Source organism: Oncorhynchus keta, chromosome 19 (genome assembly GCF_023373465.1).
Source record: "Oncorhynchus keta strain PuntledgeMale-10-30-2019 chromosome 19, Oket_V2, whole genome shotgun sequence".
Lineage (NCBI taxonomy): Eukaryota > Metazoa > Chordata > Actinopteri > Salmoniformes > Salmonidae > Oncorhynchus > Oncorhynchus keta.
The window spans coordinates 75,635,359-75,653,792 of NC_068439.1; the positions used below are offsets into that span (position 1 = coordinate 75,635,359).

The following is an 18,434-nucleotide window of genomic DNA, read 5'->3' on the forward strand; positions in this document are numbered from 1 at the left end:
AGGACCTAGTCATCAACCTGAGGACCTAGTCATCAACCTGGGGACCTAGTCATCAACCTGGGGACCTAGTCATCTACCATAAGAGGTTAAGAGGAAATATGGGGTGCTATAAACCATTTGATTCTACTCTACCATAAGGGCCGCTGACCTCTGTGTTTTGGATGTTTTTACAGCCATAAATCAGTCACAATGAATGTTTTTCAATATAGGCCTACTTTCAGGGTATTGAATAGGCCTACTGGCAACAATTCATACACCTCCTTAATGAAGTGAAGCAAATTTAAAATAAGCAAATGACTATTTTTAACTTCCCATCACTGCTGTTCTATGTTTCTGCAAGGCATTTGATTGAGACATTTAATTACTAAAAAAGCCCATTCAAACCAAATCAAAGCTTATTGGTCGTGTACACAGACTTGTCGATGTTATCGCAGGTGCAGTGAAAAGCTAGTTTCTCTAGCTCCAACAGTGCAGCAATAATAACTAGCAATAGACCTATATTCCAAAAAGTTTTTATATCAGAATGAGCAAAGTCATAGTCTGGAATATAAATACATACATAGATTATACAAAACATTAAGAACACCTTCCTAATATTGAGTCGCACAATCTCTTGCCCTCAGAACAGCATTAATTTGTCAGGGAATGGACTCTACAAGGTGTTGAAAGCGTTCCACAGGGATGCTGGTCCATGTTGACTCTAATGCTTCCCACAGTTGTGTCAAGTTGGCTGGATGTCCTTCGGGCGATGGACCATTCTTGATACACACGGGGAATCTGTGGGAAAACCCAGCAGCGTTGCAGTTCTTCGCACAAACCAGTGCACCTTGCACCTACTACCGTACCCTGTTCAAAGGCACTTAAAATAATTTTTCTTGCCCATTTACCCTCAATGGCAAACAACAAAAACAAACTTAATCTACACTGATGAAGGGGATCTAACAAGTGACATCAATAAGGGATCATAGCTTTCACCTGGTCAGTCTGTATTGGAAAGGGCAGGTGTTCTTAATGTTGTGTATACTCTGTGTGCATGTACGCACGGTGCACACACACACACAAAGTATGTGGACATCTGCCCGTCGAACATTAATATGGAGTTGTTCCCCCCCTATGGGAAGGCTTTCCACTAGATTTCGGAACATTACTGCAGGAACTTGCTTACATTCAGCCATAAGAGCATTAGTGAGGTCGGGCACTCATGTTGGGTGATTAGGCCTGGCTCGCAATCGACGTTCCAATTCATCCCAAAGTTGTTTGATGGGGTTGAGGTCAGGGTTCTGTGCAGGCCAGTCAAGTTCTTCCACACCGAGCTCAACAAACTATATCTGTATGGATCTCGCTTTGTACACACAGGCAATGTCATACGGAAATAGGAAAGGGCCTTCCCCACACCGTTGCCACAAAATTGGTAGGACAGAATGGTCTATAATGGAATGTTATGCTGTAGAGTTAAGATTTCCCTTCACTAGAACTAAGGGGCCAAGCCAGAACCATGTAAAACAGCCCCAGACCATTATTCCTTCTCCACCAAACTTTACAGCTGACACTGTGCATTGGGGCAGGTAGTGTCTCCTGGCATCAGCTAATCCCAAATTTGACTGTTGAACTTCCAGATGGTGAAGCGTGATTCATCACTCCTGAGAACGTGTTTCCACTGCTCCAGAGTCTAATGGCGGTGAGCTTTACACCACTCCAGCCGACGCTTGGCATTGAGCATTATGATCTTAGGCTTCTGTGCGGCCGCTCAGCCATGGAAACCCATTTCATGAAGCTTCCGACGGGTCTTGTGCTGACGTTACATCCAGAGACAGTTTGGAACTAGGTAGTGAGTGTTGCAACCGAGGACAGACATTTTTTTACGCTGTATTGACGTTGCCCTCTTTGGACATCGCGAGCACCATCCCCCTACCTCGGCACCATCTCTCTGTCTCCTACAACCAGGTCGTAAATTCAGAGAGGTCGTAAATTCTTGGAGGAGATTATCTCCTCATGGCCACAATATAGAGAGAGTGAGTTTCATAGAGAGAACTGGAGATCCGAACGACATTTATGTTCTGGAGAAGGTATAAAAGATCGGTGAAGAATCCAGCTACGAACTGGTCCGTTTGGTACAATTATGTGAAACTCATGGGAGGTAATACGGCCACATTACCCACCTGGGTTTTCTATCACCAGACCAAGCTTACCTCAATTACGAAATAGCTGAAGGTTGCAGACCAGTTTACCACGAGAGGGCCAAGGTTTGAGTAAATGGCTGAATCTTTTAACCATACCACGTGGTTAAACTCTGAAGGATTAGCATTTCAATCAACTCTGTAGTGTCTCCTCAGCTCCTCCACTCCCCTTTTGTCTAACAAGCCGCCATGCCGGTTTAGCCCACTAGGGCACATTCTTCTATCATTTCTTTGTAACCATATCTACTTTGTTTGTTATGCATTTCTGTGAATTACTTAGTAAATAAATTATTTTAAGACAATTGATGTATGGATGACTCATAGTGGAGACTGGGTTCTTGCAAATAACCAACTATTTACGATGTTTGGAATGAGACTAACGTGAGGTAAAGAATAATTAATTAATTCGAAGACTAATTGATAAGATATTTTAATATCTGAAAGTTATATTAGAAAAATTATAACTTTGTAATCTGAATAGTAATCTCCTAGTTAATTACAGTTCATGATTAATCAATTTGATCGCGTAATAATAATTACAGAGAGTTATTTGATAAATAAGTCTTCAGTTTTAATGATGCCAAAGACACGACAACGCGCTACTCATTTCAACACTCAGCGGTCCCGTTCTGTGAGCTTGAGTGGCCTACCACTTCGCGACTGAGCCGTTGTTGCTCCTAGACGTTTCCACTTCACATTAACAGCACTTACAGTTGACCTGGGCAGCTCTAGCAGGGCAGAAATGTTATGAACTGACTTGTTGGAAAGGTGGCATCCTGTGACGGTGCCACGTTGAAAGTCAACGAGCTCTTCGGTAAGGCCATCCTACTACCAATGTTTGTCTATGGAGATTGCATGGCTGCATTCCCGATTTTTATACGCCTGTCAGCAAAGGGTGTGGCTGAAATAGCCGAATCCACTAATTTGAAGGTATCCACATGCATTTGAATATATAGTGTAAGTCAGCAAGTCACACAAAGATAGAGGGGAACAGGATGGACAGACTCCTGAGGGATTCACAGACTGCAGAGTCACTACCAAAAGTCTTTATAGTGTACAACATTATGCAGCCAAAGAGTTAACCTAGTTATTAAACATGCTGCGTGCTGAGCAGACAGTTGGAAGACAATCACAGACTTATAATAAAATACTTTACAGGAGAAATACTAGGAAAATACAAATTACATTCATATTGGCCCTCTGCATTAGGTCTCTCTCTGCAATTACCAACGAGAAGAGGTAGATATAAAGACTCTAAACCAGCCTCAAGGCACCAACTATCATTCATGCAGACATCCACCGACATGAATAATAACACACAACCTTAAATGGATGTCATAAATTCACTTCGACAATAATCTCATCAGAACACGCTCTTCAGGCCTGGAGGTGAGCCAATGAGAATATTCTGTAGGTTGGAGCACTGTTCTGTACAATCTCCCTACAAAGATGTTATTGTATTGCACTTTTTTTTAATTCAAAAGTATGAGCTCACCTCACTTCACCTTTTAGCTAAGTGTATGTGATGACAGAACTAGAAGCATTCCAGTGCTCCAGACTCCCTGTCCGATAGGAACCATTACAATGCCCATGGCAGAAGGCCATACCTCCCCATGGCTGCATTAAAAACAGGACAGGTCACTAGGCTCTCTCCGTAAAGCAGGCAACAGGTCACTAGGCTCTCTCCGTAAAGCAAGCAACAGGACAGGTCACTAGGCTCTCTCCGTAAAGCAGGCAACAGGACAGGTCACTAGGCTCTCTCCGTAAAGCAGGCAACAGGTCACTAGGCTCTCTCCGTAAAGCAGACAACAGGTCACTAGGCTCTCTCCGTAAAGCAGACAACAGGTCACTAGGCTCTCTCCGTAAAGCAGGCAACAGGTCACTAGGCTCTCTCTGTAAAGCAGACAACAGGTCACTAGGCTCTCTCCGTAAAGGCAGGACAGGTCACTAGGCTCTCTCCGTAGCAGGCAACAGGTCACTAGGCTCTCTCCGTAAAGCAGGCAACAGGTCACTAGGCTCTCTCCGTAAAGCAGGCAACAGGTCACTAGGCTCTCTCCGTAAAGCAGGCAACAGGTCACTAGGCTCTCTCCGTAAAGCAGGCAACAGGTCACTAGGCTCTCTCCGTAAAGCCAACAGGTCAAAAAGCAGGCAACAGGTCACTAGGCTCTCTCCGTAAAGCAGGGCAACAGGTCACTAGGCTCTCTCCGTAAAGCAGACAACAGGTCACTAGGCTCTCTCCGTAAAGCAGGCAACAGGTCACTAGGCTCTCTCCGTAAAGCAGACAACAGGTCACTAGGCTCTCTCCGTAAAGCAGGCAACAGGTCACTAGGCTCTCTCCGTAAAGCAGGCAACAGGTCACTAGGCTCTCTCCGTAAAGCAGACAACAGGTCACTAGGCTCTCTCCGTAAAGCAGACAACAGGTCACTAGGCTCTCTCCGTAAAGCAGACAACAGGTCACTAGGCTCTCTCCGTAAAGCAGACAACAGGTCACTAGGCTCTCTCCGTAAAGCAGACAACAGGACACTAGGCTCTCTCCGTAAAGCAGGCAACAGGTCACTAGGCTGTGTTAGGAAAGGGAAACGGGATACCTAGTCAGTTGTAGAACTGAATGTATTCAACTGAAATGTGTCTTCTGCATTTAACCCAACCCCTCTGAATCAGAGCTATGCGGAGGACTCCAATCGACATCCATGTCTTCAGTGACAGGGGAAGTGGGTTAACTGCCTTGCTCAGGTGCAAAAACGACAGATTTTTACCTTGTCAGCTCGGAGATTCGATCCAGCAACCTTTCAGTTACTGTGGCCCAGCAACAGTTCAGAGTGCTGCACTTTTCACAAATACTCTAAGCTACAAAAAAACTAAAGTACGGAAGACAAGCTTCACTGATGGCAATCATTTTAGAACATGTAAAGATCAAACTACATGTAGTCCCACCTGTTGGGAAAAATAACATTAGGCCTCATGCTGAAAAATAAAATACATGGTCTCAATGAAGGAGGAGAAAGACACCAGTCGGTGTTGAAAAATTAGGCTTGGGAGGTATACCGTATATTCAGTATACTGTGGTATTTGGAAAATAGCCACAGGATGGTTTTTCCAATACTGTTGAAACTATTTATTTGAAGTTTTTCAGTACATTTTACTATTTGTAGCTACTTTTTAAACAAATCCCTGCAGTCAACTTGTGAAATAGGTTAGGAGATAAAGCAGATTGCGCTCTTAATTTCACCGGTCACATTATTTTACATTATAAAGCTCACCGTAGTTCCCCAGAACAGTTGAGTAAGTCACGTGTTTGTTTGAAAACATCACAACAGGAGAAAGCGGGAGCAGGTGAGTCCAGCTGTGTATTGACAGAGGTCGTGTTTTATATTGAAAGTCCGTGTGTTTTTGCTTCAATAGCGCGATCAGGGACGTGCAACTATAGTTTTCCTTCACAGAAAATACATTAGTGCAACACATTCGGCAGAAAATAGCTACCTTTTCATCAGATCACAACAGAAGTGCAACGCTATTTGCGAGCCGTTTCAGGGAGCTAGGCGTATGTCACCACCACAGGTAAAACAAAGACAGATATTTCACCGGATGTATAAAATGTCAAGCCACTGCTTGGCGTTTCCACTCACTACCAAATATGGTAATGAGAGGAAGCCCAGTGTCCAGAGAAGCCCGGTGTCCAGAGAAGACGGAATGAGATGGATTCTGGCCGACATTCTGCAAATGTTCTCGTCGATGAAACATTTGATCTAAATACAGTTATCTTTTCTCAAAAACTAGAATCTGTTACAAACAGAGTGGACACATTTTTGTAGACTTTACCCTTTGACAACGTTTTTTTTAAATTGCATTGTTTACAAGGAGTGCAAAGGCCAATTTTAGTTACAGTATTGCACACGCGCACTTCAGAGTAGGTGTTCCCTAACGGAAATATGCAAATATATGCTTGAACGTTCCAATACAATCTCACTAGCGCGTGCTTGGCTCTGCCCGCCTTGCATGTTCTGCCCACTAGGACCAATTTGATCCCATTGAAAATGACATGCTGAGGTCTATCTTGGGTTAGTTATAAAATAAAAAAATGTGCTCTGGTATTGTGCCTGGCAGACCATGCACAAGCTCCATCAGTCTGTAACTTCCCTTCATGATCACAGGCCTCACCAAGTTTGAACCTGACTGGTGCTACGGCCTCATCAAGCAGCGCTTCAGACAGACCAGAGTGAACACTGTCAGAGATTCCAGGTGTGGTGAAGGACAACACTGACAGGGGTCAACAACCCGCAGCTGGTTGGACTGGAAGACGGCACGGTGCTGGTGGAAACACATGGCTGTCAACAACACCCGACTCTGTACTTCAGGCCGCTGACACATATCAAGCTGTACCAGCACTTCAGGTGAATATCATTTTCATTGTATAAAAGGTTATCATTATCTAACCTTGGGAGGTGAATTGATGTTATGGCAAGGTTGTAAATGTCTTACATTTTTGTTGGGACTATTTTCTGTTTTACAGCATCACAGCTCTGGAGCCTGGTGTTGTTGTCGCCAAGGAGCGTTGGGACTCAATCAAGACCAGGTTTCAGCTGCTGCACAATGCTGACATCCTTCCTCCCATAGATGGTCTGCCTGTACAAGCACCACCTGGACTGGACACAACTAAACAAACGTATCATCTTTGAGAAGACCAGGGAGTTTTGTGACAGAGGCCATGGACATCACATGCCTCTCACCAAAGTCAAGGGCAGGACCGAGGCAGGCTCTCCGCATACAGATTCTGTTGTTCAGGCGTGGGGCAGACGGACCAGTTCATTACTGGGGGAGTTCCCACTCATCCAGACTATCTGCAGTGACTCTGCACATTCACATGACCTTTTCCTAACACACAATGGTTGCTGCTACTATTTTCACTGTGCTGTTCAGCCACTTTATCCCTGATTGTATGCGTATAACTACCTCATCTATCACCAGGATCTCTGATATGGTTATTGATATGGTTCTTGTATATTATTTTGTTCTTTCTCTACTGATGCGGTTTTTTGATCTGGACACTTTCTAGTTTTGATATCGTTACTATCAGTGTATCAGTGGTGGAAAAAGTACCTAATTCTCCTCCATCATTCTTGAAATGGGAAAAGTTTGGAAGCACCAAGAATTTTCCTAGAGATGGCCGCCCGGACAAACTGAGCAATCGGGGGAGAAGGGCCTTTGTCAGGGAAGTGGGCAACAACCCGATGGTCACTCTGACAGAGCTCTAGAGTTCCTCTGTGGAGATGGGAGAAACTTCCAGAAGGACAACCATCTCTGGTGAACTCCACCAATCAGGCCTTTATGGTAGATTCACCAAACGGAAGCCACTCATCAGTAAAAGGCACAACAGCCCACTTGGAGTTTGCCAAAAGGCACCAAAAGAATCTCAGACCATGAGAAACAAGATTCTCTGGTCTGATGAAAAAAAGATTGAACTCTGTGGCCTGAACGCCAAGCGTCACAACTGGAGGAAACCTAGCACCATCCCTACGGTGAAGCATGTTGGTGGCAGCACTGGGAGACTAGTCAGGATCGAGGCAAAGATGAATAGATCAAAGTACAGAGAGATCCTTGATAAAATCCTGCTCCAGAACGCTCAGGACCTCAGACTGGGATGAATGTTAACCTTCCAAACAGGACTACGGCCTTAAGCACACAGCAAAGACAACACAGGAGTGGCTTCGGGACAAGTCTCTGAAAGTCCTTGAGTGGCCCAGCCAGAGCCCGGACTTGAACCCGATCGAACATCTCTGGAGAGACCTGAAAACAGCTGTGCATCAACGCTCCCAATCCAACCTGACAGAGGTTGAGAGGATCTGCAGAGAAGAATGGGGTTAACTCCCCAAATACAGGTGTGCCAAGCTTGTAACGTCATACCCAAGAAGACTCGATGCTGTAATGGCTGTCAAAGGTGTTTCAACAAAGTACTGAGTAAAGGGTCTGAATACTTATGTAAATGTGATCATTTTATTTGTATAAATAAGCAAATATTTCAAAAAAACTGATTTTGCTATATCATTATAGGGTATTGTTTGTAGATTGATGAGGGGGGAAAACAATTAAATCAATTTTAGAATAAGGCTGTAAAGTAAACATTTAAAATTTAAAAAGGCTTGGGGTCTGAATACAGTCCCAAAACACTGTACATGTATAACTTTATGAACTGGATTGCCTGTCTTTGCAATTAGCCTATTTTGGTTTGGTTTAGTTAGCAGCCTCCATTGAAATTACTATTACTCTGGTAATAGATGCCCAATGGGCTTTGTTACTTTTGTTGGCTTCCCCTTGTGTACTAAACTGGTAATACCGTATATACCGCTATGAGAGAAGGACGGTATGACGATATGTAAATCTGGATACCACCCAACCCTACTAACAATATCACCAGGCTGTAATTCTGAAGGGATGTTCACCCCTATTCAACAATGTTGGTGTGGTCAGTGTGATAAATTATCTCTGGGAATGTACCATCTGAGTGGGGGGGGATATAGGTGTGACTTTATAGTGGTTTGTCCGACTGAGTTCAGATGAACTCCACTAAGAATTACATCTGTTAAACAGGCAACCCCCCTCTCCCCTGTAAAAATACATGAACTGCAGGCGCAAAAGTTCCCCACTTTGATCATGGCCTCATCCAATCCAGGGAACACAAAATCTGTGTTATCTAAAGCCGATGTTGTAACAACAAAAATATATAATATTCTGTGCTTTAAAATGTTTAAATCTAACCAGATTCCTTTATAGTGCATGGGACCAGGGCACAGAAAGAACACCATTGTGAGATACTCAGACCCTGGAAAAGGATTTGTGTGACTAATAATTGAGCCGGTTCCCTCCACTGCCACACAGCACCAGAGAGAGAGAGAGAGAGAGAGAGAGAGAGAGAGAGAGAGAGAGAGAGAAGAATGGAAGTACACAGTGCAGACACCACACAATCACCACTGTTGTACTGGGCACTTCATAAGGATTCAGATTCCCTACCCTTCTCCTTGAAGTTTCCTATTCAACCTGCCACAACTCTATGGTTGTATCCCAAACGGCACCCTATTCCCTATGGGTCCTGGTCAATATTCAAAATAGGGTGCTATTTAATTACTTCTTAGATAGATGGGAAAAGTGCTTATTGTTGCAGGTGTGTGGGAATAATGCAATAGCGTCATAGAAAAGACAAAACCTACACACTGGTCTTGCTTGTTTCATTTTGAATTAAAACAAGTGGCATGAGCAAGAGCAGAGTGCGGGTTTCTCTTTTCTTTGAAGGACATGGCATGCGTGAACAGAACAGATTAACTTCATTGCCAGGCCAGCTGTATGATGTAAAAAGAACATTCAAGAAGAGAGTGTGGGAGAGAAAATAGTCTCCCTGGCTTCCTGGTAAATGGCTGGCATCTATTTGGAGTTCAGGAACTGAAATGTCAGGAGGCAGACAAAGAAGAAGACACTCAGAATGCCCAGTTCAGCGGAAGAGTCTAAGCTCTTCAATATTCCATCATTGCTTTAAAACTGGACAGCAAACTTGGGCTTCCACATTTGCAAGCAAATGTGCTTGGTTGAACAAGAGTATTATAATAGTATAATTGTGTTCATACATTAACCTCTCTGGGAGATTTGTGATTCAATGAAGGTCCCCTCAATAAAACGGCCTATATTTTTAATCAGGACGAGACAAGTAGACACAGTATGAAAAAGAAACTGCTGGCTAGGCCCTCTACAGCAAATATATTTCCCTGTTGACAACTCATTTTAGAAATTCAGAAATTCTCACTTGATGTGATCTCCCAGAAAATTTGGTAAGCAGAGAAATCACAAACATCCCAATATAGTCTGGGTATATCTTTAAAACAACTATATCTTTAAGAAGCAGGAGAGCAGTGAGTCGTCTTACCTTCACCCATTGGGACTTCATAGGTGGTGTTGAGAGATCCCTCTGGCATGACACTGCGGCCTCGGGAACTGCAAGAACACATGACGATGCAGGATTAGGACAGCGAATGAAAGCCCACGTCAGATCCCCTTGTCAAGTGACTAGAGGACCACAGTTAAAAATCACCCATCTTGTGACATACTACTGCTGTGCACAGCTGCTGACCAGAGTCTTAACAGCTCATCAATCCCACAACGCACCATTACAGGAAGTGCCATAATCCTCCTTTCCCCCAAAAGAGGAAGTACAGGTCTGCTCACTAAGGTAATTATGCGTGGGAAAGTAGTCAGTTGTCATTTGAAACAAAATGTGCTTTTTTACAGTGTAGGTGTTATCTTAGCTGCTGTGGCCTGGAAAAGCACTAGAAACTGAGAGATCATGTTTTTCCAGCTGGACATTTTTAAACAGACGAAGAAAAATGGTACCTAGACTGATTTATGGAGAACTCTAGACAGAACTTGGATATATCATCGCCACTCAACATTGCAAATCATGCAGGTGTTTCAGCGAGTCGGTTTAACAGCTCCCCTAACTCTTAACCCTGCTGAACACAGCAGGAGAAATTCAACTTAACCTCAGTATGTATTATAAATAAAATAAGTTCAAGATCCTGTTAATAATTGCCTCAAGCTGCCGCAAAATTGTTATTTTTATTGCAAACTTTTAAAAGTTTATAAAATAGCTCTAATGATTTGTAACCTGGCAAACAATGCCCACTCATCAATATAATATATCAATTGACTCCCATTTAAAACAAATCCTAAGAATAAACTAAAAATGTAGATCCCACGGGCCCACGGCAGGCCAAACTTTCCTTGGACACTAAGGTGTTTGCCATCTTAATAAGTACATATTGAATAGTCAGTATATAATTAATGTGGTCCAACGTGACTCTTCGTGTGGTCTGAGAAAACAGATTCCACCAATGTGTTTATGGTTCTTCCTACATCTTGTATGTCCACCAGACTACTTAGAGGGCATTCAAAAGAATCCAAGAAGTGAATCCATCCCACATCTTCAAGGGTCTTTAAGCTGTTACTTCATACCACTAATGCCAGGCTTTCCAACCAACCAACCACAAACTCAAGTTTACTTTTCTAGCAGTCCCATCTTCCATGGTGTGACAGACCACATAGTAGAAAGATGATTGTTGTACAGTATTGTCCATGACTTCTGGCTTTGTCTGTCTGGGTGGCTGTCTCAGTCCACAGCTCTATTCACACTGTGCAAGTTTGGCAAAACACTACATTTTCCACACACAGGACTAACTTACTTGATTTTCCACAGGGCAAGAAAGCAATAAATTAGGGGCACTGACACAGCTACTTCTCCAATCCAAATTTCCTCTCACTCCTCCCTTCACAGTCATTTAAAAGGTTGAGGGCACAGTGGATTGACGCAGTCAGGCCCTCGGTGAGCTCAAAGCACCGTTGCCCTTGTATAAGGTGGGTCTGCAGGCAGCCTATTCATCTGTTATGCTTGGGGTGCAGCCAAGGCAATTACAGTGGGCAGATATGTATTTATCACACCATTTTATTACACCTTTAAGCACTTTCTGCTTGCTCTCACCTCAGACAACTCTGAGCAGCACTAAACCATTAACGTAAATTGTTACAGAAAGCAGTGCTTGACTTGGACTGGAATAGGTGCCAGTACTCATGTTGGGTGCCAGGGCTGTTTATATTTAGGTCCAGGGGCTCCAGTAAACTTTAGAGCTAATATTATATAAGAGGAACAGGAGCTCAAGCAGAACATTTGAGGTGCCGGTACTCTGCTCCGGTGAGCTCCTGCCCAAGTCCAGCACTGACAAAAAGTATATTGCTCATGAAGTCTGAACAATGTTGCAACATTTAAAGGACAGGGAAAATGTATTTTGTCTATAAGAATTGTGGACTGACAATTTCACACAATATGAGTAGTTACTACAACAAAAAAGTATTGTGCTAAAAATCTGTTTGAATTCATTAAGTAAAAAACAAAAGTCTTGCGAAACAAAAAAAATGGAACTCAAATGCCTATTAATTCACACATAATAGAACATTTTCAATGCACATCCTGGGATCTTGGTTAGTGGTTTTGGTTGAATGGGGGCTTGTAAAGCTCTATTGGTGTTGGTTGAATGGGGGCTTGTAAAGCTCTATTGGTTTTTGGTTGAATGAGGGCTTGTAAAGCTCTATTGGTTTTTGGTTGAATGAGGGCTTGTAAAGCTCTATTGGTTTGTGGTTGAATGAGGGCTTGTAAAGCTCTATTGGTTTTTGGTTGAATGAGGGCTTGTAAAGCTCTATTGGTGTTGGTTGAATGAGGGCTTGTAAAGCTCTATTGGTTTTTGGTTGAATGGGGGCTTGTAAAGCTCTATTGGTTTTGGTTGAATGAGGGCTTGTAAAGCTCTATTGGTTTGTGGTTGAATGAGGGCTTGTAAAGCTCTATTGGTTTTTGGTTGAATGAGGGCTTGTAAAGCTCTATTGGTGTTGGTTGAATGAGGGCTTGTAAAGCTCTATTGGTTTTTGGTTAAATGGGGGCTTGTAAAGCTCTATTGGTGTTGGTTGAATGAGGGCTTGTAAAGCTCTATTGGTGTTGGTTGAATGAGGGCTTGTAAAGCTCTATTGGTTTTTGGTTGAATGAGGGCTTGTAAAGCTCTATTGGTGTTGGTTGAATGAGGGCTTGTAAAGCTCTATTGGTTTTTGGTTGAATGAGGGCTTGTAAAGCTCTATTGGTTTTTGGTTGAATGAGGGCTTGTAAAGCTCTATTGGTGTTGGTTGAATGAGGGCTTGTAAAGCTCTATTGGTTTTTGGTTAAATGAGGGCTTGTAAAGCTCTATTGGTTTTTGGTTAAATGGGGGCTTGTAAAGCTCTATTGGTGTTGGTTGAATGAGGGCTTGTAAAGCTCTATTGGTGTTGGTTGAATGAGGGCTTGTAAAGCTCTATTGGTGTTGGTTGAATGAGGGCTTGTAAAGCTCTATTGGTGTTGGTTGAATGAGGGCTTGTAAAGCTCTATTGGTTTTTGGTTGAATGGGGGCTTGTAAAGCTCTATTGGTGTTGGTTGAATGAGGGCTTGTAATTGAATGGGGGCTTGTAAAGCTCTATTGGTGTTGGTTGAATGAGGGCTTGTAAAGCTCTATTGGTTTTTGGTTAAATGGGGGCTTGTAAAGCTCTATTGGTGTTGGTTGAATGAGGGCTTGTAAAGCTCTATTGGTTTTTGGTTGAATGGGGGCTTGTAAAGCTCTATTGGTGTTGGTTGAATGAGGGCTTGTAAAGCTCTATTGGTTTTTGATTGAATGGGGGCTTGTAAAGCTCTATTGGTGTTGGTTGAATGAGGGCTTGTAAAGCTCTATTGGTGTTGGTTAAATGGGGGCTTGTAAAGCTCTATTGGTGTTGGTTGAATGAGGGCTTGTAAAGCTCTATTGGTGTTGGTTAAATGAGGGCTTGTAAAGCTCTATTGGTGTTGGTTGAATGAGGGCTTGTAAAGCTCTATTGGTGTTGGTTGAATGAGGGCTTGTAAAGCTATTGGTTTTTGGTTAAATAAGTGCTTCTGTGAAGCTGTAATGATTTTGGTTGAATAAAGGCATTTAAATAGTCAGAAAACATGAACACAACATATTTGAGCAACTAAATAATTGGGTATGATATTGTAAATGTGTGTGATTACAAATGAGTAAAAGACTAATTAGAAATTGGGTGGGTCGAGCCCTGGATGCTGATTGGCTGACAGCTGTGGTATATCAGACCGTACACCACAGGTATGATGAAACATTTATTTTTTCTGCTCTAATTACATTGGTAACCAGTTTATAAACCGCAATAAGGCACCTCGGGATTTGTGGTATATGGCTAATATACCACGGCTAAGGGCTGTGTCCACGCACTCCGCATTGCGTCGTGGCTATGAACAGCCCTTAGCTGTGGTATATTGGACATATACACCACACTCCCACCAGGCCTTATTACTTACTTATTACTTATTACTAATTTTACCATAGCTGCAACAGTCAAATGTCTCAAAAACATTACAATGATCGCTTTTGTCATTATTGGTTAGTGTGTGTAGATTAAATGGGGGGTGATTAATTAAGCCATTTTAAAACCTGTACGAGTGTGAGGTGTGAAATGGAAATTGTTTTTGCATATCCTCAACTCCCTGGAAGAGTGGGGTCACAGCCATGGATCAGCCATTATTCACGGCGACCATGGAGCAAGTCCGTTTAAGGCGACACATTTTTCACCTTGTAACCTTTTGGTTACTAGCACAGCGTTCTAACCACTAGGCTTCCTGCAGTCGACATACTTAGGGCTTCAAATGATCCAAAATATTTATACGTTTGTTAGATGTTTTTATTGCGCTAAAACATAGGATTATTATTATTTTGACTATCCTTTTAACACCTAGTTATGTGGATGGTGCCTGAGAAAACATGAGGAAGCAGCTCTGTAACAGCAGTGTGTTCCACTCAGAACAAACAGCTGAAGGAATACAACAACTAGACGTGCAATTTTCCCATAATCCTCATGGTTCTCAACCATCCCCACTCAAGGCATATCATGCCATTCCACAATCATGAGTTCTGCTGGCACGAGAAACACATTGGCTGAGCTCATCCCCGGAGGCCAATCTTTTAGAGATAGTGAAACCTGGCTTTTATTTTGCTTAGAATGATTCCTGATAAAAAACAGTTGGTTTCTTCATTGATGCGTAATGAAAACAAAACAGAGAAGATGACATGATGGCGGCAGAAAGATTCCACCTTACGTGAGCACAACTGACTCAGTAGCCTTTACCAGAAGAATGTGACGTTTGAAATGGGACAATAGTAGCTGCAATATTCAAAGTAGTAGTTTTAAGGCTACTATAAAAAAAAGTAATTGGTGCACATTAATGTTAGAAACGTATCGTTCATTTTATCGTTATAATTCAGTCAATTTATAGTAATATGGATTTGTCCATATCGCCCAGTTCTAGTAAATTATTCCAAAAAGTACATTACTCCTGAACAGTCTGAACAACGTTGAAAGATTTTTTTTTTTAAACGTACTGAAAACTAAATTACCTGTATTATGTTGATAAGAATTGTGGATTGGAATTATTTCTGACAAGATTTCTTGTGTTGTAAGAAACAAGGCAAAACAGAAGTCAATTGCCAATTAATATAAAGTACTAGAACATTTTCAATACACTTCCTGGGAGCTTGGTTAGTGGGTTTGGTTCAATAAGGGTTGTGAGAAACTCATTTCAGTTACAGCCAGTAGATGTCCTTACTCAGTCACTGCACTCAATAATGAATTGCAGTAGTGAGTGATTCGTCTCCACAAAAAGGTATTTAAATCATCAGAAAACATGAACAACACATCAACATAATTGAGCAACTAAATAATGGAGTATGATATTGTTAACGTGTGTGATTACAAATGAGTCAGACTAAATATACCCAGGCTGCAACAGTGAAATGTCTCAAAAAAAACATTACGATGGATGAATGATGGAATATGTCTAGTCAGATTGTTGTCTGATTTCATGCTGTCTGCATCTTTCAAAGACCTGTGATAATAACTCATTATTTTCTTCCCATTTATAGCAACAGTGTTTTGCTAGAAGTAAATCAGAAATCACGAGGCCAAACCTGAACATCTTCCGCTAACTTTAGACACACGTATGACTAGTATAGTCAGGTGACCAGATTCTGTATCCCAGTAGAACAAATGCCCTTTGACGTTCTTGAACTGGGTCGAGTCTGTTTCACACACAGGAGGCTGCAGAGGGGAGAACGGCTCATAATAATGGATGGAATTCCGCTGCAGTCATTACCACAAGCCCGTTCTCCCCAATTAAGCAGACACCAACCTCCTGTGCATTCACACTATGTCTGGAGGCCAATGTTACTCGTGTATATTTTGACAGGGAAAATAAACCAAAAACCCCATCTCCCCTATAGCAATACCACATTGGTTTATACACCTGTTGATTTCCTGAGGGGACAGAGATGGGAAGAGGAGGAGGACCAAACAAGCCAGGGGGGACAGAGATGGGAAGAGGAGGAGGACCAAACAAGCCAGGGGGGACAGAGATGGGAAGAGGAGGAGGACCAAACAAGCCAGGGGGACAAACAAGCCAGGGGGACAGAGATGGGAAGAGGAGGAGGACAGAGATGGGAAGAGGAGGAGGACCAAACAAGCCAGAGGGGACAGAGATGGGAAGAGGAGGAGGACCAAACAAGCCAGAGGGGACAGAGATGGGAAGAGGAGGAGGACCAAACAAGCCAGGGGGGACAGAGATGGGAAGAGGAGGAGGACCAAACAAGCCAGAGGGGACAGAGATGGGAAGAGGAGGAGGACCAAACAAGCCAGAGGGGACAGAGATGGGAAGAGGAGGAGGACCAAACAAGCCAGGGGGGACAGAGATGGGAAGAGGAGGACCAAACAAGCCAGACAGAGATGGGAAGAGGAGGAGGACAAACAAGCCAGAGGGAACAGAGATGGGAAGAGGAGGAGGACCAAACAAGCCAGAGGGGACAGAGATGGGAAGAGGAGGAGGACCAAACAAGCCAGGGGGGACAGAGATGGGAAGAGGAGGAGGACCAAACAAGCCAGGGGAGACAGAGATGGGAAGAGGAGGAGGACCAAACAAGCCAGGGGGGACAGAGATGGGAAGAGGAGGAGGACCAAACAAGCCAGAGGGGACAGAGATGGGAAGAGGAGGAGGACCAAACAAGCCAGGGGGACAGAGATGGGAAGAGGAGGAGGACCAAACAAGCCAGGGGGGACAGAGATGGGAAGAGGAGGAGGACCAAACAAGCCAGAGGGGACAGAGATGGGAAGAGGAGGAGGACAAAGCAAGAAAAGAAGGTAGCAATGGCAGAGCTTCAACAAAAGATGCTGACTGGCTCACTTCCTGAATCCTGACAACATAACTGGTTGTAGGGTCTATGACCCATTCAATAAGTCTTTGGAATGGGTACTAACAATGAGGACCACTCTGGAAATGGCCCTCATGGTTGCAAGGAAGTCTCTTCTAAGCGCGTTTTCACACATAGTTCTGAGCAAATAACTTTGATTATGTGCTACATTGTATATATTTTGGTTGGTCAAGTTGCTTTCTTATTGCCAAACAAACTAAAATGCCTTGACAACCACGTGTTCAAGTCATTTGTTTTATTGGAGGAAAACATCTCACGCTAAATCCATTCTATGATTATCAAGAAGAATATCTTGTGTCCCAAAACATCATTAGTTTTGCTTTGGTCTTCCAACAACATGCGGGAGAAAACCATAGCTGTTGTAACTGCAAGTGAACAGGCTAGATTCTGTAGCCTATATCCCTGGCAGGTTATAACACCCTCTCCCCTAATCTGCATCAGATGCCTCAAAATGCACTGCTACTGACAAAATGTTTCAGAGATATTAAGTTAAGGAGGGCTACTGTGTGCATTTCATCAAACGCTCGCAGTCAAACAATCAATAATACTTCTCACCTGCTTTGAACCGCACCATGGCGAGAATGGAATCAGACCAAGACCATACTTTTTGAGCGAACCACAGTGCGTTGTTAAGTCCAAACTAAGCGGGGAAAAAAATAAATAAAAATATTTGTTGTGAAAGCCCCATAAGAAATAGCGAGGATAGCAATCATTAACTGTAATGACATACGTAAGAGCTGCAGCTAATACAGTTAGCATGTCCATGTCCCTCAATACTCAAAAACCTAAGACAAAGCAGAAATAACTTCAATCCTGAACTTCTTTGAAACAGCTGAAGCTTTGGGTGAGGTAAATGTGGTGTACTCTATGCTTTACCCATGTTTTAGACCAGGGTTGGACGTTTTGGTTTTTGCCCTAGCACTAAACAACGGACTCAAATAATCAAAGCTTGATGAAGAGTTGGTTATTTGAATCAGCTGTGTAGAGTAAGGGAGAAAAAAAAATGTACACCCAGGAAGGGCCCTAGGACAGAGTTTGGGAGAACTGTTTTAGAGAACTGTGATGTCAGAAAGCAACATTATTATGAGTTGTGCCACCCCATTGTGTTGCATATTTCTTGAGACACACTTTCAAAAGGCATTGTCTAACACGCTCAGTGGCATTTCTAGTTCACAAAATGTGTATGAAACACTGTAGACTATAAAAACCCTTACTGTAGGGCCTCCAGTCAACCCTTCAGATAAGGGCCAGCAGACAAAATGGGAAGACTCACTTTTGTCACTCAAACTGCCATACACGCTCGTCAAATTCCAGAAGCTTATCTTAGGGTTCCGAGTGGCACAGCGGTCTAAGGCACTGCATGTAAGTGCTAGAGGTGTCACTACAGACCCTGGTTCGATTCCAG

The 18,434-nt window shown here is 43.0% G+C and overlaps 1 protein-coding gene and 1 long non-coding RNA gene across 3 annotated transcripts in view; one reads left to right on the forward strand and one right to left on the reverse strand.

The window, feature by feature from the left end:
- The window catches only part of LOC118398858 (pleckstrin homology domain-containing family G member 3), a 124,578-nt gene that overhangs the window by 94,703 nt on the left and 11,441 nt on the right, over positions 1-18,434 (reverse strand). The window contains exon 2 of the mRNA XM_052471313.1: positions 10,087-10,154. Within this exon, the coding sequence (XP_052327273.1) occupies positions 10,087-10,135 (49 nt within the window). The 5' untranslated portion in view covers positions 10,136-10,154. The remainder of the gene's footprint in view (positions 1-10,086; positions 10,155-18,434) is intronic.
- Positions 3,997-4,662, forward strand: LOC127909485 (uncharacterized). Of its 2 annotated transcripts, XR_008071422.1 has the most exons (4): positions 3,997-4,055; positions 4,152-4,283; positions 4,400-4,465; positions 4,532-4,662. It is a non-coding gene; the product is annotated as an uncharacterized LOC127909485 (long non-coding RNA). The 2 variants fall into 2 exon arrangements; XR_008071421.1 differs by lacking the exon at positions 4,400-4,465 and having other exon boundaries at positions 4,466-4,662.